This window comes from Ascidiella aspersa, chromosome 9, assembly GCF_963924565.1.
Source record: "Ascidiella aspersa chromosome 9, kaAscAspe10.2, whole genome shotgun sequence".
Lineage (NCBI taxonomy): Eukaryota > Metazoa > Chordata > Ascidiacea > Phlebobranchia > Ascidiidae > Ascidiella > Ascidiella aspersa.
The window spans coordinates 21739500-21762742 of NC_139455.1; the positions used below are offsets into that span (position 1 = coordinate 21739500).

At 36.2% G+C, this 23243-nt stretch overlaps 1 protein-coding gene across 1 annotated transcript; it reads right to left on the bottom strand.

Annotated features, from left to right (window-relative positions):
* Nucleotides 1-1173: 1173 nt before the first annotated feature.
* Nucleotides 1174-20232, bottom strand: LOC146133583 (ER degradation-enhancing alpha-mannosidase-like protein 3). Its single transcript, XM_083397945.1, has 18 exons — nucleotides 20140-20232; nucleotides 19339-19479; nucleotides 18786-18932; nucleotides 18384-18536; nucleotides 17631-17784; nucleotides 16823-16928; nucleotides 15897-16014; nucleotides 15537-15648; nucleotides 14095-14211; nucleotides 10234-10401; nucleotides 9766-9861; nucleotides 8708-8911; nucleotides 7342-7493; nucleotides 6351-6540; nucleotides 4972-5136; nucleotides 3942-4107; nucleotides 2923-3114; nucleotides 1174-2121 (listed from the first exon to the last, which is right to left on the bottom strand). The coding sequence occupies exons 1-18, from the start codon at nucleotides 20169-20171 to the stop codon at nucleotides 1808-1810; spliced, it is 2727 nt and encodes a 908-aa protein (XP_083254071.1). The 5' UTR covers nucleotides 20172-20232; the 3' UTR covers nucleotides 1174-1807.
* Between the last annotated feature and the right edge of the window lie 3011 nt (nucleotides 20233-23243).

Sequence of the window (23243 nt, forward strand, 5' to 3'; positions counted from 1 at the left end):
GAATAACTGTAATGTGAGGCCTAACCATTACAGACCGGACATAACGTTTTTGGAAAACTGTGTTCACTTAATTATCGGTATACGAAGTAATTATAAACAACTATGCAATACCAACAAAGTGGGCCTTTGTTAATATTCGTACAGTTTAATGTTTCAATAAAATTTAATTGTGAATTGAAGTGGACAACATTTAAACTGTACTTTTTTATCTTCATTAAAGAAATACGCCGCAGGTCGTAGTTTGGCGACCCCTGATTTAAACCATCAAAAATATAAAATTCTAACATGGCTTTAATTAAGCGACCGTGCGTTGTTCACACAGAAAACACACACAAAAAAAACTGTCGCAACCAAACGAAACAGTCCAGCGAGGAAGTTAGGTACTTTATGAAATGGTGCACCACAAAAAACGTGAAGCCGTTTCACTTGACATTCTGTACCCACCAAGCACGACAAACGCCGCAACATTGCAAACGTGAAAATTTGCATAAAAATGCAAAAGGGAAATAGATATTTACTAAAATAAACGGATTTTTGGGGGCGCAAAAACGACCAGGCGCCGATGTACGTGAATTAAATTCACAAAAACGGTTGTTTTGTGGAAAAAAGGCCGAACCCTATGAATTTAAAGCACTCGATCGACGCTATATCTAAACTCGTTTTACAATATTTTGGCTAAAAATTGATTCGTCGCTCTAGTACTGAGTTTCTTTCCCAGGGGTATGGCGGTACGAGAATGGTTTTAAGGGGGTGCGGGTATGGTGAATCAGACACAGAAAATGTACCGGTAGTTTTTTGCTCACTTAAATGTAAAACTAACTCACATTTTAGTATGGTGTTACTGTGTTATCATTTACAAAAGTTAAAATTGAACTATTTTTTTTTAAACTTAAAAAGAGTAGAATTGTTTGGTGATTTGAAAGGGGTGCAACAAGGGAAAAGGTTAGAACCACTGATCTAGTGATTCCAGCAGGGCCAGACCAACAACACAACGGTTCACAAATAAATACACGTTGCATCTCAAGTGCAAACTGGAAGAACAATGGATCGCAAGGAGCGGCATTGCTTTCTTTGCAAGTCAAAATAGCCGTGGGTGGAGAGTCCTTGGTTAGGGGGTTGTACTGATTGGTTTTGTCGTAGGGACATAATCTAATTTGAGGTATATTTATGGCACGAGCAAAAATTGGTAAAGAGTAGAAACGACAAACAAGTATTTACTATAATACGTAGATAACTTCTAAGATTGATTCTGATGAGAAAAGTTAAATTTCAACATCTATGTTGTCCAGTGTGCGGAATACAAAAATACATAAAGATAACTGGACAACAAATTTTATACGCGCTTTGAAATATGTACCGATGAAATTTGATCAAAAAAACGTAGGTCTCAAAACGCTATTAGCACATGAAAAATTCCCTTGGCAAACAACACATCCATATTTTAGCAATTAGTGTCAAAGTCGTTATTTTAAAGTAGAAACATACAAATCTGTATTAGTTGGTTCTTATTTCTTTTTCAGGAAAACTTCTGAAAGAGGAGACGCGATTTGGTCAACAGATTATGGCGTTTTTGTAATTTAACCTGACAATGATTGGAATGGGTAAAGTTCTGTTTTACGTCCGGTTCAGCAATATTCCCGTTACGCGACTGTAATCCACCAGTCCTAAAATTGCGCCTAGCATTAGAACAAACTGCCTTCTTTGGCAAAACAAGCAAGCAAGCGCGTGGTTGAAGCCGATTCGGTTTGAGTGCTTTGTATAGGAAAGAAGTAGTGGGACGCTATTTGTATCACACTACACCTAAGCATCACAACTCATCTTTATCAGAAGGTTCGGAAGATTTAGTCCTTTCTTCTTCTTTCCTAACAATGCTGTCTTCTTGTGCGTTCGTTGATGTGTGAGCTTCATTCGTTTCACTTGTTTCAATAGAGGCTGAATTGGAATCCTGGATTTCCGTGTTGGCACCTTCCTGGGTATTATTTTGGTCTTCTTGGTTGGGATTCTGATCCTTTTCGACAGAAGCATCTTCACTCGCTGCTTCACCTTCAGACTCGGCGAGTTTTTGCTCTTGCAATTTTCTGTCTTCGTGAGACTTGAGGTTGTTTTCGAGAATAATTTCGGCTGTTTAAATGAAGGACAAAAGTAAAAAAGAGTGACAAGTTCAACACGCACAGTCGCACATATATGTGTTCAATAACTGTGATCTATAGTCCTTCTGTAGCTGCTTTTTGACCAACGATTACAGCTTCAGTATCATTAGTACACCGAAAGTCATCGCAGACTTATCGAATCCCACTGCCGATTTGACTATACTACCTACAGACTAGTTGTTTTTTTAACCGCCTTGCTTGCCATTGATCGACAATTTCGGCTAAGCCTGTGATGGGTTTCGGTGTACGAGTGACTATGTGTTTAAATAAAATAGTTTCTTTAATTGGTTGCGCTGAGATAGGGTCAGAAAATTGTCAAGGGGGTAGAATTTCATTTTTTAATGGCTTCACAACTACTGTGATGACGTCACGCGTTCATGCAAATTGACTTAATAGCAATCATCAGAATTATTTTCGTGGTTGCCACCCCAGACAAACAAATATGAAAAACCTTTGTTATATTATGATTTTCTGCAAAACTACATTAAAACAATGATAAATTGAGTGCTTGGCATTAACGGGATAAAGCAAGGGTGGGCAGTCTTTTTCTAGTCGCGCGCCAAAACCAAACTAAAAAAATTCTATGCGGGCCGTTTACGTTTAGGTAGCTGAAAAAACTAAAAATATGAGAAATGGCCTGGTGTCCAGTTTGTAAAATAGGATATGCGTTGGCGGGCCGGTTGCCCATCTCTGGGATTGAGTATAAAAAAAAACAATAAGGAAACCTAAAATATGAAAATACATAATAACTAATTTATAACTTTTAACAAACCTAGGCTTTTCAGTCTGCTGGTCAGCAGTAGCGTGAGTTCGCGCGAGTTGTCAGTATTCTCGGCCAGCGAGTTGCGCAAGATGGTCGCCTCCTTGTTGAAGAGAAATGCGGCAGGGATGTCGACCTCAGTTTTGTCGTCACCGGCCATAGCGAAAGGTGCGCTCGCTTCGTACGACGAGTCGGACACGTTATCTACAGCAGTGTTTGTTAAACAGGTTAATGGTTTACCCCAGGTGAATGCAATTTTTGCAGGGGTGAACCAACCAAATGGAGTGAATAAGGGTGAACCGTCTGAAATATTTTGCTTATTGTAATAGTGAAGTTGGTTTGCACTGAGTGTTTAAGTACAAAATTTGGTGACTGTGTTTTGTGCTTTTGTAGCTTTCTATTTCTGGACTTGAGAAATGGTAGATTTGCAATGGTAAAACTTTGCTTGAGTTGATGTTAACAAGAATCGAAACAACCTTAATCATTTTGTGCTGTTATATATAAACAAGATAGTTTTATCATATCATGAGACTAGGGTGAATGAAAACTGGAGGTAGATGCTAGGGGTGAACAAAACTAAAAAAAGATATTGTAAACTGTAAATGATCAAGTGAACGATATCACTGATCCTCAAGTAACTCGAAATTGTAGTTTTGATTTTTATCTGATCTGCTTCTTTTAAAGTTTGGTGATATTGCGACACCCAGCAAAGAGTACTTAAAAAATGTGTGCCTAATTTTTATGTTAAAATGCTCAAATGTGTAGCTGCATATACAAAAAAAACAGCGCAAAAATTTCAGATAACATTTTAGTGAAAAATATTGAAATAATTAAAAAATTAAAACAACGCACCAGGGCGCCGCGATGCACAGTTTGAAAACCTCTGGGATAAATGACCAAGTGTTACGGTATCGATGATTCTCCAGTTAAACTTGAAATTATAGTTTTCATATTTTTATCTCATAGACATAGACTCCTCAGTGGCGCATGTTTTCTCGAACGTTCTTTTAAATTTGCTTAAAACCACTCACCGAGCACAACCATAGCGATACCACCGGCATCTTCGATGAATTTGGCCTTCTGCACAAACATGCACTGGCCCCGGTCCACCACCACTACCTTGCCGATGGCGTCATCATGGTTGGTGAGAGGGGAGCATCCGTGGGGGGGTTGCGCGAACACTGCGGCGCCGGCCGGCTGTGACGTGAACAAAGGGGGTTGATAAATATGTGACGGTTAAAACGCGACTTAAACTAAGGTAAATGATATACAGGGCAAATAAAGAATAGATATCAACTAAAGTTTTGTATTTTTTTACACAACTTGGGCGTTTGTTTTTTAAAACGCACAAAAATCATTTGCAAAATTACAAAAACCGTAGCAAGTTTTTGGAAGTTGTATTTTTAGGTAAAATTCTATCAAAATCAAGTTTTTAACCAAAACCAACACCATTTTAACTGTATGATAACTTCAAAAGAGTATATTATAACTTTATAAGAGCAATAAACGTTACGAATTAAACACGCCGGCCTGATTTATCGCACAGGTTCAGCTCGAACTTCGTTTTAGCTTCACATAGTTGTGTATCGGATTTGGACAAACGTATTACGCAGTATTTGCTGTGACTTTTTTTCGGTGATTTGCAATTAAAGCGTTGTTTAAATCAAAGTATTACTATTAGTATTACTAAAAAATAAAAAAAATAAAAATACTATTAAAAAATGTTTAATGGAAACATTTAATTTAAACCCAAGTTATTTGAAGCAAAGACTGAAGTCCAACTCACGCCATTTGTCCAAAAAGACTTAAGTTTAGTGAAGACATTTTGGTCAAAATACTCCAGTCAAGTCAAGTCAAGTCATTTAAAAACAGTGATTAGCGCACTTAAGTCTAACAACACTGGCGGATGCTGAAACATAACTTAAGGCGTCACGCTTAAAAATATCGCACACACTAGTCACAAGTTCGGGATAATAAAATTTCCCACCAAAACAAAAACACACATTTGCCCCGCAGCTGCTGCCCGATTATTCCAAGTCCATTATTTTCATTTCCACTCACCGCCAGATTAGCTTCCAGATCAAGGCCGAACTGGGCGGAACCGGCCCGCAAAGCCAACGAGCCCATGTATGGCGAGCTGATGAACTGCACGAACACCGGTTTGGCGCTAACCTCGATCGATTGCTTTGACAGCTCGATCATTTCTTGCATAAAGACGCTTCCCTCCTGCGAAGGAAATTGAAATAAGAATAACGCGAGCGAAGGTTTAGGTATATATCGTTCGAACTAGGGCTTTACGAACTTGATGTTGGGCAGAATTCTGATTTAACATACTAAAATACTATATATACCAGAAGAACATATTTTTAGTATGCCATGTGTGTCATTACCTGATGAAGGCTTTCTGAATAGTAAGCCGAAACGCTGGATAAACAAATATATACCAATCTTTGTATATGGCCGTATTTGTCTAATTCTAAATAGAGGAATCAGGCGGCACTGTATAAAGACAAATTGTATTGGATTCTCGACAAGCTTTCGCACAACCGTGCTTCATCAGGTCAAAGTAGCTACTGTGCGAAAGCTTGTCGAGAATCAAATATATACCAGAAGAAGTTATATTCAGTATACTATGCCTGGTAGCAACAGGATAGTTTTTTCTGATTTAAAATATTTGAAAAGATGCGTTTACATAAAGGCTTAGTGTACGATCGTAAATTAATTATTACGCTTTTGCTTCGCTGCGTTATGGGCAGTTTCGTTGTCCTTGTGTTGTGTTATTTTATGCTTTTTTTCAATTATTTCAAAGATGCAAAAAAAAGAATCTTGAATCAGTGCAAAACATTCCCCAACGTGAAGCTATCGATGTGTATACAAGCAATTAAGTAGCTTTATTTCCCATAATAAAATAATTTAAATGGGCTGGCGAAATAGGCGATTTGTCAAAAACAAATCTTAGATTATATGATGAACTAATCAAGCTGTGCGGTTATAATAGTGGTTATATTGCAAGAGATTTGTAGCTCCCTTGCAACATAGCGAGTATAAAAAACGTCAAAAAGTCCCGAATCGGCGATCTGTCAAAAAAAAAAATCTCAGATTGTAAATAACTAACTCCCTCGCAACATAATCACTATATAAAAACACCCAAAAACGCCTTGACAAATTGGCGTTCTGTCAACTAAAAAAAACAAAATTCTCAGATAGTAAAAAAATTCAGATGTGCGGGTATTATAGTTGTGTGTTGCGAGAGATTCGTAGCTTCCTCGCAGCATAGCCACAATTAAAACGCCCAAAAACGGCTCGAGAAACCGGCGATCTGTAAACTAAAAATAAATAAAAAACCTAGATTTAAAAAAATCCAGCTGGGCGGTTATTATAGTAGAGAGAAATTTATCGCACCCTCGCAACACAACCAATATATAACCGCCCCAACTCACATTGGCGTCCTCGGTGGACAGAGCGGCGTTATGTTGCTGAACCAGCTGCACCTTTCCATCTTGCAGCACCACGATGTTGATGCCCATCTTCTTAAGGATTTCGGCGTGCTTCTGGTTGCCCGGTAGAAACTCGGCGGCCTTGAGCTGTCTCACTCCTGTCCAAGCCTTGCCAGTACTGCTGGGTGGTTGGCTGCAAAAACAATGCACGAGTTTAGGCTAAACTTAAAAGTCGTTTTCTCAGTTTCTAGTTGCTGGCCTGTAGTGAAAGGTTGTAGTGAATTTTACCTGACAATGTAGTGTTAAAAGCAGTGTGTGATGTGGTGGATTTGTTTCAAAAACTATCGATTTCGATAGCTAATGACACAAATATTTACATGAAAATACATTTTGACGACATTACAAAATGCTAATAATTTAATCCTAAAAAACGCATGATGTCGCACATACACCACATGTCCACCATACAGTGCAAAACTTTCCACAGACTCGCACCTTCACAGGTTTTAAATAATTTAAGAGGATGTAGTTTGATTGTAAATAATAATAACAGCGAAAACAAAAGTAGGTAAACTTAATACAGTGTAGAATAGGTGTTGTAAATACTTAAAATAGCTATTTATCGATGATGATTTAATCAAAAAGTCGTTAAGCTTGTTTTTATCCCTTAAACCAGTGGCAGTTAACCGGGAGCTCTACTACAATATTTAACTTTTTGTAGTAAATTGATTGGCTTCATGTTAGTTGTTAATTCTGCTTTTATGATGTCCAATGTATTCACATATAAATTACACATGCGTATGTAATTAAGGAAATGGTTCATAATTTTTCGATTTGCGAGATCTACACAGAAAAACGATAAGGATCTTTGAACGCATCTAGTCCGAACGACAACCAAGATCAAAAGGTTTAGAAATTTTGCATGGGCGCGATCAGACTAAGGCCAACAACTTTTGAAGATACCGCTGTTCGCAATCAACTTCGATTCTCCTACCAGACGGGCTGTTCCTGCCGATGTGCGTGTCGATCGCTGATCTTGATCTTTCTCCGAAGTTCTTCGGTCGATTTCCGGCTTCCAGGCTGAACGTAGACAGAGTTGGCACACGAGCGTTCGAAGTTCGACTCAGCGTTTACCGGCGAAATCACCTGTGGCGAAAAAAAAACACGAACGGGTCAAAAAATAAGTCGCTTGCATTCTAAACTATATAAATTTTAGCGTTAAGGTTTGCGGATAGGTTGTTCCAGGTAGTATTAGGTTTTATTTGAAAAATGGACAGTCCCAGAACGTGTGCTAAGTTTTATTTCAAAAAAATAGATTTAAAAGTTTATTGAAAATATAATAGGTTGTCCCAGATGGCATTAAGTTTTATTTAAAAAGGTTCCCTTGTATAAGATTTCGTCCCAAATAATTATCTTGAAAACGTTCTACCGTAAATATCACGGCAGTCGAAATCGAGTTTTTTAACCTGGGCGAAAACTAAAATGACAAGTCGTCATTACAGTAAGCTAATTCCAATTAGACAATTACAGTAAGCTAATTTCAATTAGATATCTTTTTGCTGTTTGATTATATTAAACTGACATTAAAAACCAACTGGCTACGATGTCCCTTACTTGGAAACAATGAACCTGGGGAAACCCCGAACGTATTATCGAAAAAACAAAAACAATAAAACTTAAATCGTCAGTTCCTTTATTCGAATGAATCCATTCATAGGCGACATATATATTCCTTAAAAAATGTCTGATCCTGGTTTTACTCTGGTTTTTAAACTTTGAGTTTTATTGTTTATATACGCGTCAGCGGAACAGTGATCCATAAGCAGAAACGTGCTGCCAATGGTTTTGGATTCCATAAAGATACGCCCTTTTATATAATTGTAATTATTATATTAAAAAGTATGTTTTTTAAAATGCTACACAGATCGACAGCTAATTTACCTAACGCCCTTAAGAGTTAAAGCAAAACCCGTAACTTCATAAATATGCTGTTGCTACGAGACATAGTAAATCCTAAAAAATAAGATCTTCTGGTATTTATTTGCATCCTGGATAGGTGGCCGAAACGTCGTAAACAAATGATTACCGACAGAACTTATTTACTAGTTGAAACACTTTGAAACACTCCCTATAGGGTTTCGGTACAAAATGTAGAAATGCCAAATAATAGTAGTTAAAAAGTAAAATATAAAATTTATAAATACAAGATTATTTACACGTTTGCTTTTTGTACAGAAACTGACGATAACTTATAGGCGAAATATATATTTCTGTAAATTTTAAGAAATTACTTTATGTTTTATCTGTTTTTATAAACAGTCTTGAGATCAACTTATTTACAACTTGTAACTTGTACCCACCCCTTCCATGCTGGTGTTCTTTGTGTGGCCAGTCTTAAGCGAAAGCTTGAGTGGAAGAACGTGGGCCTCTGTGGTGAGCACATAGTTGTCAAGGTCGATGCCGAGTCGCTGGTCGCTCGGTGTAAAGAGAAGGTAAAGGTATTTGAACATTTCAGCGAGGAAGTAAGAGTCCATTCGGTCCTCGTGCTTAAAGGTGCGAACGTCCTGTTATAAATAGGAAATATTTGTGATGATTTATGATTTTTAAGCTTAACGTGTGTTTCACAATCTTACCCTCCAACTGAACACATAATAAAAGTTCCAAATTATCTTTTTTACTTTAGTGTTTGGCGTTAACAGCAGTTTGTGTTTGCAAAGTTAGTCTTGGATGTATTTTATTTATTTATTTCACATTTTTAATACGTTCAACATTTTTTACTATTTATTTGTGCAAAATAACTGATGATGATGATACAAGTTCTTGTATACTGATTGTTGTTCCAAGAGGTGCGCTTTTCCAGCTATTTATGAGTTTTTATGTTTTAGTTATTTTATTTTCCTTTATTTTATTTTTTTTAACCATTTCAAAGTTTGTATTTTAAAATTCAACATTTTTGAAGTTTGTAATCTACAGTTTTAATAGTATAAGTTTGTGCCGTTAAAGGTAAAGTTTTTATATGTAAAGTTTATTTCGTTTTTTTTTCAAGGTTTCGTGCGGCTACGAACTGGCTTCCAACAGACTTAAAATTAGGCGTCGGCAAAAAAATACCCGTTTGTCTCGAAAACGAGCGGTCGCAAAACTATTCCGATAAAACTGAAAGTTTAAAAACCAGAGTAAAACCAGGATCAGACATTTTGTAAAGGAATATATATTTCGCCTATACTGGCATCGTCAGTTATACTATAAGTAATGTTACTTTGAGTTTAATTGTTAATATACACGTCAACTGAACAATGATCAACAAACAGAAACCTGCTGCCAATGGTTTTGGATTTCATAAAGATACCCCTTTATACAAAACTACAAAGCTACCGATACAGGGTCTTTTCAAAACTTTTACCATTTGAAACTCACTCACCTTAATTCCAGCAAAGCCGCATTCGACCCTTGCCTTGCTTTCCAGATTTTCGACGATCGTTTTCCCAACTTCGAGGTAATACGGGTCCCCCGTCGCCTATGATAAGAAATCACGTTTATTCAGAGGTCTAGTGTAGTGATCACCTGACTCTATTTAGAAGCATTAATTGAATACCGCGAAGCAATAAAAAAAAATTTCAATGGTTGTGCTTATGCAACAGGATATGTAGCTCTATGTTGACTAAGACTATATGTTAAGTAAAAACAGTTGGGTAGGCGCATCTTTTATTAAATAATTCAATACTGCAAAACGTTTTCCACTTGTTTTTTCGCAGTGTTACTTTGCCTCTCTTTTTCGGCGAAAATCAACTTGAAAGACATTTTAAGATTCAAAGATTTCGTGGAAACCCTGAGATATCGGCCAAAAGGTTATTGGTTTCCCATATTGGCTCAAATTAAATGCACTTGCCTTGTACAGCAGATAGGTGCTCTCGGCGAACTCTGGTCTTAGCGGGTACTGTCCCCAGTGGATGTCAAAAGAAGTTGTGAAGGCCTCGGGTAGAAAGGTGTGACGTACAAACACCTGGTAAAGCAGCTCGTGGGTCTCGATCGCCGACTTCACGTCGCCTTTGAGAACCTGCCAAAAACATACAGGCTTGTATTGGTTGAAGAACAAACGCAATTCGATTGTATAAGAAAGAAATGATAACTACGTAAAGAAAAAAATTTTTTTTTTAGGGGTAGCAAACCGGAGTATACCCAGATAACTGTCTGCGTATATTTTGTAAGAAAGTTCAAATCTTTTTAGTGTACACCCTGTGGGTTTCGAAAAGGTGGGTTATTGCAAACAATTAGTACCCTGGAGCATAATGGTCGGAGGTTGTAGTAAGACGTAGTAAGAATATCAAAGCCCATACAGAAACGGGTAGCATTTTGAAAAAAATGATAAAAAAAACATGAAAACGCCAACATCGGGAAAAAAATAACAAGAAAGATAGCTGTAATGGCTGGAGGTTGTAATAAGACGCAGTAAGAATACCAAAGCCAATTTAGAAGTGAGAATCATTTTGAAGGTTTGAAATGACTTTTGATTTATTTTCAACATGAATTTAGCTGTAAAAGTTAAAATAACAATGACAAGGCTAACAAAGTTAGACACCACTGAACAAAAAAATAAGCAGTCACGACATCCAAAGACTGGTCAGTTTACGGACATCGCAAACAAGATAAACATAACAACTGCGCTGACCTTCCGATAATACCATTAGTACTAAGAAAAACATCATTTGTTTGTTGTGTTTATTTGCACAAAATCTACCGACGATGCACAGGCAAAATATTTATGTTTTACCATAAAAAAAAAACGTTTTACGAAACTTTTATGTTTTGCATTGGCGATTTACACAAGTGGTCCGTCCCAGTAAAATGTGCACAACAAATTGGATTTATGGGACCAGGCAAGTCTAAATCCACTGTTAATATATTACAGTTAATTTAAACTAAGTATATTTACTCATCAGTGTATTTTTTTAGGGCCAAGGGAAAAGCTTGGCAATTTACGTTTTAGTATCGACAAACTAGCTAGAGCAACACGCTAAAATTACATCATTGAATTGTACATTATGTAAACGAAGAAGAGCCTATTTATTTATTCGTAAATAAATAAGAAGGAAGACCCTATTTATTTATTTATTTATTTATTTTGCGCAACGAACTCTGGGATTTGTCTGATGACAAATGATCAATACAAGGTGTTAGTGACACTTTGGGGCAAGTAACACTGAGATATATTTCTTGGAGGCAATAGCACTAAAATCGCATTTTCTAACATTTATTCTCTAGTTATGAAAGGTGTTCATTGAAAAAACAAGCCGCTTTACTTCAGTGAGTCATTGACCCGGGATATGCATCACTTCCGAAGACCTATCGGCACCCCTAACAAAATGCCACAAGCCTAACACGAGATTTGCCCTCGCGGTTCACGCACAAGATCGATAGAGCGTACTTCATGACCAAAAAAACGTTTTTCGACAAGGCAGAAAACTATATACAGGGTTGGCCTTGAATTAAAATTTTCACTCGCCAGTCGGGCAAGTATCCACCAATCAGCGCTCGCCCGAACGAAATAATACTCGCCAAAAAAATGTAGTAGCCAAGCTGTCCGCGAATTTCTGTCCTATCAAGTTGTTTTTCAAGAAACTATATTGCCTTAGTATTTTGGTGAGTTTAAATAGCTCCTAAAAAGGCAAATCAGCGTGTTTATTTACACGCATTTATGGACAACTTGAAATGTGTTTGTGTGGTCAACTGTAACTAACATTTTTATCGGAAATCATTATTATTATTTTTGTTAATATCGGGATCTAAGCCTGCTCCGACATTTCTAGTTGTTGATCTTTTTTCCATATCATATGATCCAAACAAAACCACAAATATTGTAAAAGAGATCTAAAACAACTTTATTCAACAAAAGCAGAATACTATATAGTCACCCGATCCGTTAGAAATCAGTGCATTTCTAAGCAAAAAGGTCTACGACAATCAGGGCATCCAATGGCAGAAAAGTCTAGACTTTTAGACCTTGAGGTCCTGGCAATGCACTGATTTGGACCTTTAGGTAAACTCCCGGCGTAGATAAATTAAAAATATTCATTAAAAGTTCAGAAAAGATAACAAAAAGTATGAGATAGGATTAATAACACTTGACCTACCTAAACCCTAACGCTAACCCGAATCCTAACCCAAATAATGTGCGTTATTTTAATAATTCTTTAAATGCTGGGGGAAAAAGCCCAAACTCGGATGGTTTCTCGTCCATTGTATTTAAGATTATTACGTCACGAATTGAGGTATTGGGGCCTGAAGCGTTATAATTATTAAATTATCGCACATTGTTTGGGTTAGGGCGCTGGTTAGCGTTTGGGTTTGGTTGGGTCAAGTATTGTTAAACTTAATCTTCTTATGCACATTTGTTAATGCAAATTAGTGCATTGTCCAAGACCTCAAAGTCTAAAAGTCGGACTTTTTGATCCTTTGAATGCACTGATTGTCGTAGACCTTTTTGCTTAGAACTGCACTGATTTCTGACGGATCGGGTGATATAGTTACGCAAGAACGCATCATCAGTTCTGCTAATAACTTATTCAAATGGAAAAAAAAATGTTTTTGAATAAAGTTGTTTTAGATCTTTTTTACAACCTTTGTGGTTTTGTGAGGATCATTAAATAAACTATACATCGAAAATAAATAGCCGATTTTTTTTTTTTTTTTTTTACAAATCTTTGCATCCGACTTACATATTTACAGTCGTTACATACATCCTGAACAAAGTTGTAAGATCATTTGTTTTTGTAACAGTTTGCGTTGCCGTAATAACAGACGGTTTCAATTAAATAATACCGAAACGGTTTCATCAATTGACCTTTAGTCGTTGTAGTCGAACATAATTTTTTTACGGATTAATAAAATACGACCTTTCGTAGGTCTGAAAACAAACTAATTTTTGCTTTTGGGTACTCGCGAGTCGAGCTAGGGCGAGTGGGTGTTAATCAGCACTCGATCGAAGCGCATTTACAGTTGATTCGTTCCTGAACGGATTTTTGATAGCCAACTTACTTTGTGCTCCAACTAATTAAAGCAAGGCCAGTAAAAAAAAATATTTTTGCTGTTAGAAACGCAATGATTACTGACCAACAAACTAAAGCAATCTTTTTTCGCATACAGTGGCCATAGCAGGTGGTGAAACATTCGACCAAGTTTAATTAACAACATCCTGTCATAACTTCCCGACGTAAGTGGGTAGTTTGTTGGCTGGGTAGTTTGTTGGCTGGGTAGTTTGGGTTATTTTTTTATTGCAGACAATGGAAAAAAATCGGTTCTGGTTGATCGATAGTCTGGCAATGCAGAGTCAGGAGGACATTTTGCCCTTTACGAAGTACGGGTTATTTTCTTTACTGTGTACTAATTAAATATTGGATCGGAGAGATCTGGCAAATATAGGGTGCTATGTAAGCTGTTACTACCAGGCATAATATTCAAATAAAAAATAAAAATAAAAAACCAAAAAAATGCAGTTATTGGCTTGATTGTTGTAATATTGCGGTATCAAGAATCCGAAAAAAAATACCTACACGAGGTAGTACGTTCGGCTTTTTGTCCAGATTGTCGATTGGTTTGAGAACATTTAGCCAATATGCAATGCGATTGGTCCATGATCGAATGTTATGTTCTCATAATTAGAAAAAAAATTGTATGATGCAGCATAAGAACCGCTTAAGAACAAGTGATATTTTAATCCTGATGTACGTAATTTGACAAAGTGTATCTATACCTGAAGTCCGGGCCAGAAAGCCGAAAGTGCGTCGACGAAACCTCTAGCCGAGGTGGTGGGCTTATGCATGAGCACGTCGATGAGGAGTGGACCTTGGTTCATGTACTGCTTGATGGCCTAGCAAATAGTTTGGTTACGATTAGACGTAAGGTCGCTTCTTTATTTTAGTAAATTACAATTGAAAACTTAACCCCTAGAAAAACGAAGTGTGTACAGTAAACATATAACTGGCGAATATTTACGCTGACCATTCAATTTTATTGTAAGTTTTCTGCTTGATGGCCTAGAAAACAGTTTGGTTACGATTAGACGTAAGGTCGGCTGTTTAATTTAAAAAAAAATACAATTAAATACTTAACCGCTAGATCATGGTTCTCAACGGGGGTGCCGCGGCACCCTGGGGTGCCATTTCTACAAAGGGTGCCAAGAGATATTTGAGAATCTTTAAGAATCTAATTTTTGCTCAACTCTTACAACTTTTTGTGTAAGATTAGAGCAGAATAGATCCAATTAAAACTTCCTACGTTGAGCAGAGTGGATGTGTGTTGTTCCAGTTCCGTTTATTGTGACATTCTAGTGATTTACTCACGGAAAAATCTTTTAGGGTTGCCGTAATCGATTTATTATTGCTGAGGGGGCCGCAAAATAAAAGGTTAAGAACCACTGCGCTAGATTAACAGAGCGTGTACGGTAAACATATAGTGGCTTATCTTTAGGCTGACCATGAAATTTTTTCTTGGCGTTAAATTTAGGTTTTCTTGGGTTAAATTTTTCTGAGAAAATACAAATCCAAAAATGCGTTTAGTCATATAAATATCTCCATATTTTGTTAGGATCAATGTCTAACACTTATTATGATCATTTTATCCGCGTATTACACGCTGGGTACAATCACAAAAAATGTGTTTGGAATTGTAATGTTACAGTAATACGAAGTGTTTCAGTTTGATTCTCATTCCAAAACCATTTATTTTATATTGTTCGTTCGTATCGCATTGGGCGTTATTTTTCCAATTAATCGCACACAATGAAAGTGTAATGACTAGTATGGACGTCAAACTAGTTCACGGGTTAGCCAAGTACAACTACTTATTACAACGTTGCAAACCCAGAATTACGTCGATTATAGTGAGTGAGACGCAGGAGACAGCATCCAAAGGCACAATGCAGAGTTCTTTTTGTTTGTTTTGTCACGCTAATAAAACGCAAAATGAAATAGGTTTTTTATGCGTTTTCTTGTGCCATTGTATAGCTAACACAACACGGTGATTCAAATAGTATTTTTCAAATAGAAAAATAAAAACCATGGAAGATGAAATACATATAATAAATTATATATATATATATATATATATATCGTATCAAGACGTAAATAATTTACTATCCATATCCAGTCGTTAAAGTGTGATGAACATATTAATAAACAATCGCTCAAATTTTACCTGATAATGTGTATTAAAACGTTGTAAGTAGGTCTCATCACCAAGTAGTATATAGGCTTTGAGAAGATATTCATAGTAAGAGTCAATGCCAGCACCAACTCCACTCTCCTTTCTACAAAAAAAGAAAACGGGGTTTCTTTTAAAAGGGCATAGGTAAAATACAAAGCGAAAGAGAAAAAATGAAGTTATAAGTACCATATATTGGACACATAAACAAGTTAAAAAAAAGTGACTTTTACACAGTTAAAAAAATAAAAAAAAAACATTTCTTGAGAGGTAGAAACATTTGTGGACCACTTTCTATCGTTTTTGTAAACCAACTTGTTTATGCAATTCTAGATGGTTATACTTATTACCAACCTAATCCATTCCCCATTTTCCACATTCAAAACAGTTCCCATCAGATCAGACGACCTCTGCCTTCGTGACCAAAGATAATCCATGGCTCTCCTGGCGCTCTTCTCATAAACAGCTTCACCTATTTATGACAATGTTAAAGTAATATAAAGAGGAGACATATTATATAAAAGTGCATTTAAATTACAAATCAAACTTACTTGAAAAACATAACTAGCCATATATATTGGTAAGAAGTATGTGTGAGTGTGTGACTTGGTGAAGAGTAAATACATTGTCTTATAAAAAAAATAGTTGTTCTTAAAATGTCTCCCTGCCGGATTTCTTTGGGTCACAGAGGTTAAAAAAAAATTTAAGTTAATATTAAAATTTAAAAAAATTAAGTTAATATTTGTATTTAGATTTGCAAACGCCCAACAAAACAACAGTTGTTTAAATATAATCACAATGTATTGTGGCCTGTTGCTTTGCTTGGTTAGGAGTAAGATAACATTTACAGCAATGTAATTTATGTTGCGGTTTAATTTTAACGAACACAAGTAAAGAAGGGTCAGTAGTATCAGCGGTCTAAAGTTTGAAATGTTAATGCTGTGAATGTTACTATTAATCTGTGAAAAAAATGAACTACAAATCACAATATATGTTAAACGCACAACAAGTTTATCCTCGGATTTTCAGGAGTTGTATAGTGCTGGTCACTACCGTTTTCAGAATCGTTCTAGGGCTAGTTGATGGGGACCAAATTTAAATACTTTAATGCAAAGGTTTAGTTTTTACTTAGTTTATTTTATTCTGCAGGTTTTGAATATAGGTTCATAGGGATAAAATATATTGAGTATTATTGACTTGAATAAATAGTCAATGTAGTTTCCCAACAATCAAGGTTTTAGCAGGTAATTAATAATATGGATTTGTTTAACTTAACCCACCAGTAAATCGAGATAAAGCAGCCATCTCCAGTATCATCGTTCCAGCACAGGCAGTACATGTGTCTTTGTCCTTCACCTTTCGCACAGCACCAGTAAACAAATTGATCTATACACAGAAAGTATTTGTCAGTTTGCGCTGCCGAGTGAGAATACAACAGAATCCTTATATTCCGATAATAGATAAGATGGCACAACAGGTTATTCGTCGGGGGCAAAGATTAACTTTTTAAGATCAATTTAATGCGTGACGAATACCTTCTGGGAAATAAATAATGACCGTGAAATTGTCACCTCCCAAATTTTTAGCAAGGACAAAATATTGATCTTGTGGTTAAAGATTAGACGTCAGAGCTCGGTTTTTCTTGCACGAATTTATTTTTCTAGATTAACTTAATCAATAAAAAAACATCCTAGGGGTACAAATTAAATGACGGTGGAAATCGCCATGAAATTGTCACTTCCACCTTTTCGGCCAATCTTGCCATCTTATCACATGCAGATCAAAAGTCAACAATGACCATGCTATTTAATTGTGATTTGCAAAGGCCGGGAACAACAAGTCTCAATTGGTTCACAGTTTTTTCTTTACTAATTTGGAGCAAAGCATACATCTCAAATTTGTAAAAATATATAAAAATATCTTAAAATTAAAAACATATGTTTATCAAAATTCAACAACACACATTTTATACACACCAATGTAAGGTATGCAGTATGTACTTATTTAACATTTTCATTTTATAATTTAAATGATATGTCTAAATAATATCACAATAAAAATATTGTAATGGAACAACTCATTTCTCACCCTGCTAAACGGCATCCCAGATGAGGTGTTAAAAGCTGGTAATAACCTATCTCCCAGCTCCTTGGCCATGTGTAGCAAAGAATCGTTGTACCAAGCCATGCGGCCATGGCTCTCTTTTATTTCCAGTGCAGCAGAATGGCCACCCAGCAAACCGCTGAAAAATATTCATCAATTTCCATACAGTATAAAATAGAAATGGCAATTCAAAGGTGATTACAAAACTGACTTTAAAAAAAGGTATCAAAATGAAAGTGTATTTAGTTCTAATCATAATTTGCCACAAGTTTATGTAATGAAGTTGTAAGACATGGCACAATTGTATAAAGATTTTACCAACATTTTTTAGGTCGAGGAATAAACGCCGACTGACCAAAAAAAAAAACACATTATATTAAAAATTGTGGGAGGCAAAGCATTTCGTTAAGACAGGCCATAAACACATCTAAATTTTGATATTAGGTCATGAATGGTGTATGCCTTAATAAGTTGCTATTAATTGGAGTTTATAGGTGTTTAAATAAATCAAACACAAAGGTCCAGGTAACCTTAGGAAAAGCGCCAAGGGCCTGGCTTTAAACATATCCTAAAACGCTTGCATTTCTCATTTATAGGAATTCCACTGTTGAATTATTAAATTTGGTGTCACAGAACATTAAATACATCATTGCAAAAAATGTTGTTAACATTCAATTATATAAGAAGATGTTGACGGGCTTTATACTGGTCATAGCAAAACGTAACTTGTGAACTTACCCCAACATCCTAATAATCGTTTCAAACACTGAAACTGTAACGTCTGTTTCAAAGTTCACATCCTTTTCAACTTTCTTTACAGCTTCTTCAAACTCATCGTAAAGTCCAAGAACGGCCAGAGTGTCAAGAGTATCAACAAGCGTCAAGGAAAAACTATTTAAATATGCCAAATTATTATTTTTTATTATTCTATGACATATTTTTTATGAAACGAGAACACAAAAAGGGTTGAGTGCCTGTGGAAGGAGGCTACAACACATGAAAAAATGAGAACCACTGCCGTAGTCTAATAAAATAAAAATGCTTCAACCATATTTTGCATGTTTAAGGAAAGCTACTTACAAGGGAAAAAATTTAAACCTCATCTTATTTGCATTAAAAACCGATTTAAAAGAAACCTACTTTCCCAGGACATCGTCGATATCCCCTCTTGAAGGGGTAATGCCACGGATTCTTCCCTTACAAGCGATTGGCATTAATTCATCGGCTGGGTAGGCATTCTTCATGTATGACGTGTAAGCATGTTGAAACATTTCTAACACCTTTTCCCTGTTTATTTAACAAAGATATGCATATCAATTAGGGTTGTCAGATACTTGACATTTTAGTTAGATACCAATAACCGAGATTTTTGACAAAAAGTAAAGTGATCCAATCCTTCATTACTATACGAGCGAAATGGATGCAATAGGAGCGTTTAAAGGTTATTTTTTCCTGGAGGTTATTTGGCAGAAATTTACACCCAGTTTATAACTTATAATAACTTATAACGCAAATCATGAGTGAAATTTCCATATCATTTTGGTATTGGATCGGCACTGATACCACCCTAGTATTACCTTAAAAAGTAACTACAGACATTAGAGCAAAAATAATTTTTGAATGTTCATCTTACTTATCAACAGTATTTTAAGTGATATTTATGATACATTGTTTTCAGTCTTTCTTGCGATACCTTAATTCCAATTGTTTGATGTCTTGGCTCCCAGTTGGTCTCCATGCTTTGCCAAATAACAGCAAAACAGACGCAAAAATTACAATCCATAAATAGGGTTTATATATGTACTGCTTAGCCAGCTTGATTTGCATAATGATCCTTTGAACAGAAAACAGTTTCATAAGAAAATTTATCTGGAAGTTGATTTACTGTAACCATATTGTCACTGATTCTTTCACGGGGGTGCTTAAAATATTCTGTACAGGTAGATTTGTTTTACAGGTAGATTTGTCACTTTTTAGGGGGTGAACACAAATTTCAGCTCAGGCAACCTAAGCACCTCAAACTCAGGGTCTATGGCTGTTACAATTAAAGCAGTTTACCAGGTTATAAAGTAGTTAAAAATACATAGATTTTTATTCAATCAAATTATATTTGGCAATTTAGCTTCCATTCAACTCCAAATTATTCCTAGTAGCTTTTAACTTACTGATGTAGTTATGGTTGTTTGGTGCTGGTTTTTGGTAGGATTTTAAAACAAAGCCACTTGATTAAACTGTTACACCTCCATTAAAAGGTTACATTTGGCGGTTTAGCTTCCATTCAACTCCAAATTATTCAAGATTTGGGTTAGGGTGGGTAAAGTATTATTATATTTATTATTTAATAATACTGCTTAAGCTACCTAAACTCAAACGCTAACACGCACCCCGACCCAAATATCGTAATGTTTGTTGTGGTAGGATTTTAGAACAAAGCCACTTGATTAAACTGTTACCTCCATTAAAAAAGTCTGTAGTCTTTGCTGTTCGAACTTACCAGGTCCAAGAATAGCAAATATCATTGCCCATAATATATTCTGTGTTCACATCCCTATCAGCTTTCAACCTGCTTCCTCTGCCTGTGCAATCAGTAAGTAATCAACTAAACAGTCATGGCAAAAGCCGTAAACTTAGTGAAAACGTCTAAACTAGTGCTCTCGCGAATATCGCAGACATCGATCCAATCACCTTAATAACCGTAACAAGTTCACATTAAAAAATGTTGAGCGTATGGTTGTTTCCTTTTTTAAGTTTGACGTGAGAACTTGCTATTGCTAATGAATGAATGAATGAAAAAGCTGAAGGTTTTATCCCTACTTGTGACGTACACAAAAATTGTGCTTCTGCAATAAGCAGAAACAGCGAAAGCAAAAAGACAGGTGTAAAACAAAAATCTGTCATAGTAAGACAAGTAATTTACAAGCTTTTTTAATTTATTTTAAAGTCATATAAGTTAAGTGTAATTAAATTAATTTTTTAGTTGACGATGCGGGTCAATGAGCAGCTTACAACCCGTGACAGAGGCAAGAGTTTGGAGCGAGCGAGCGAGCAATGGTATTTGGATATTAATAATTATAATGCGTTTGTTTCGCATGTGTACTCGAAAAATCTGTTTAAAAAATCTGCGTTCTGGCATAACAAATTCGATAACTGACCAGCTCATCCCTTACGCATTCGTTTTTCCTGTTAGTTCATACGAATTTTACTACTTGACACAACGACATGAATGCCTTCCTTGCGAGTTGCGAGACGTCTTTGTTGTGAACTATATTCATTAAAAGCGCAGTTAGGCCAATTTTTCTAGTGTAGAATACGTAGCAATCTGACAGTGCGCGCTTTGAATTGCCAAGACAGTTTGTTTAATTTCGATTTAGCGGAGTTTGGTAGGCCTACGGTGGTCAATGTTTCCCGTATTGAAATATACGAGACAGTTGTGTGCGTTCCTGCTGGAAAGTTAGGCTCGCTCAACCGCGGCTAAAGTCACGCATTTCGTGTAAAAATCGCCGTAAAATGCGCTAAGCCGCAAAAAGTCGGTTAAACGCGCAAAACTTCCGTCGCGCGAACGGTATTTGGTGCCGTACTTCATTTTCAGTCGTGTTAATTTTACAAATAACATTATTACAGCCTCGCAATTTTAAGCTGCAAAATCGTCTCCCTCAACTTCAAAAGTTTCCAACCTGACGTACGTTTACTTTAGCTGCGTAATACGTGACTATAGCACTCTTTTTTGGACTTTGATCATTATCCCAAGTGGGCCTAAATATATTTAAGTCACGTGAATTGGCAAAACCTAAAAGTTGTAGTAAATGTTATCGGTTTAACGAATGATGAAACCCAACACAAAAGTCCAAAATAAAAAGGTAGGGCATCAAAAATACATTATTTTAGCATTACAGCACTAGGTACGGTACAACAGACCAAATTTATTTATATTTTCTGAACAGTGAAAATAACCCCCAAATAGATGGCAGCAAAGATGAATTATTCGGTTACAGGGGCAACAATTTAGGAAGTCGGTATTAGGCTACATTTATTTAGTAAGTGGCCACCCCATTTTAGGTCCGCCGACTGGAGAAGTTGCCCGCCCCTGCGTTTAACGGTTATTTCTTTACATCTGCGATACAACGCCAGTAGTCAAAGACTTTCATTATTATTACAGTTTAAGTTGGCATAGTATTAAGCCTAATTAGCTGAAAATACCCTACTAAATATATGGGCAACGTCATATATTTCGTCTAGTGTCACTTAGTTTTCCTATATACCCAACTTCAACCACCTGGTGGCGGTACAACGTTTTATATCGTATATTTCGCTTTCCATGTTGTTTTATAAAGTAGTTCAACAGTAGTTTCACAAACTCAAACAAATTTTAAGCAAATATAAGGAAGTTGGTGCATGGGTAATATAGAAATATTGTTTAATTTTCTTTAAAAAGATAAGTCAATACAATTTGTCGAAAAAATTTTTTGCCAAAAAGTATTTTTTAGCCGGGAAAACTGCCTGCACCAGAAACGACAACAGGAAACCGTGGGTACGCCTACGTATAGGTATTTTTAGAATACGCATATGAAAGTGGGCAGCGACCACCAGTACTTGACAAGGCAGATCTAAACAGAACAGGGACGAATCATTGTCATACCGGTATAAAAAACAAATGGATTGCGATTTGGACACCGAAATACATACGAAACAAAATCTAGAAGAGCATGCCGAAGAAGAAAGCATCAGCCATGTTATTGACGAAACTACCTGTGATAAAACTTTGACTGTGGAAGTCCAACCTTCTGAGGATAGGATTTGTGAAGAAAGTGATAAAAACGTACCCGTAGTGATAACAGCTCCTTGGTATATCAGCCTCAGTTGTTGTTGCAACATTTGTTTTGGAGACAATTTTGTGTGTGAAGTTGAACCGGAAGAAGTGGTTCTACGTCAGTTAGTTTCGGGAATGTACTGCGCTCCTGTGACAAATAACAACAAGCTTTTCCTTCTGAACAAGAACGAAATAAAATGGGATTTTTATCCAGTAAAAACCAGTTCAAAGGAGGGCATGTTAATGATAAAGGACGGAACTAAGCGATTTGTGCGAGCTTATCCAAAGTTATCTAAGGTGATACTTCAGGGGTACGACAAACTTCAGGCAGCGAATTACCTATTCAAAATAGATACCATAAAAAAACAGGGTTAACGGTTATCGTACATACATTCAGCGAACAATATCTCAAAGAAACTGTTACAGCCACCAAGATAAGAGTTGCCCTAAGTTCTGAAAGCGACTCAGCCATCCATTGGGAACCCATTTTTTAAGACAAAGATTACACCGGAGAACAATTTTTTTTTATTGTTTGTTGCATTACATTTTTAACTGATCCTTGATAGATTTTTCGCCCTGATTCCAAATCTGAAATCGATTTTTGTCTACTCTTCTAGTTTTTATGCAATTTGTATATTCAGACTTTTATAAAACGGATTTGTGAATGTCTATACATATGGTATATGTAATTAACCTAACTGGTCTCGAAGTCACAAACGCTTACATAACTTCAGTTCTCTTGGCAATTTAGATTTGTTAGCTCATCATTAAAATCAGAATATTTAAGGTAT

Coding starts and splice junctions, on each gene's coding strand:
- LOC146133583 (XM_083397945.1), bottom strand. CDS start 20,171: ATGGGCAATGATATTTGCTATTCTTGGACCTG. Junction 18,933..19,338: donor ATCAAACAATTGGAATTAAG/GTATCGCAAGAA, acceptor TTAAATAAACAG/GGAAAAGGTGTTAGAAATGT. Junction 15,649..15,896: donor GAAAATGGGGAATGGATTAG/GTTGGTAATAAG, acceptor CTTTTTTTGTAG/AAAGGAGAGTGGAGTTGGTG.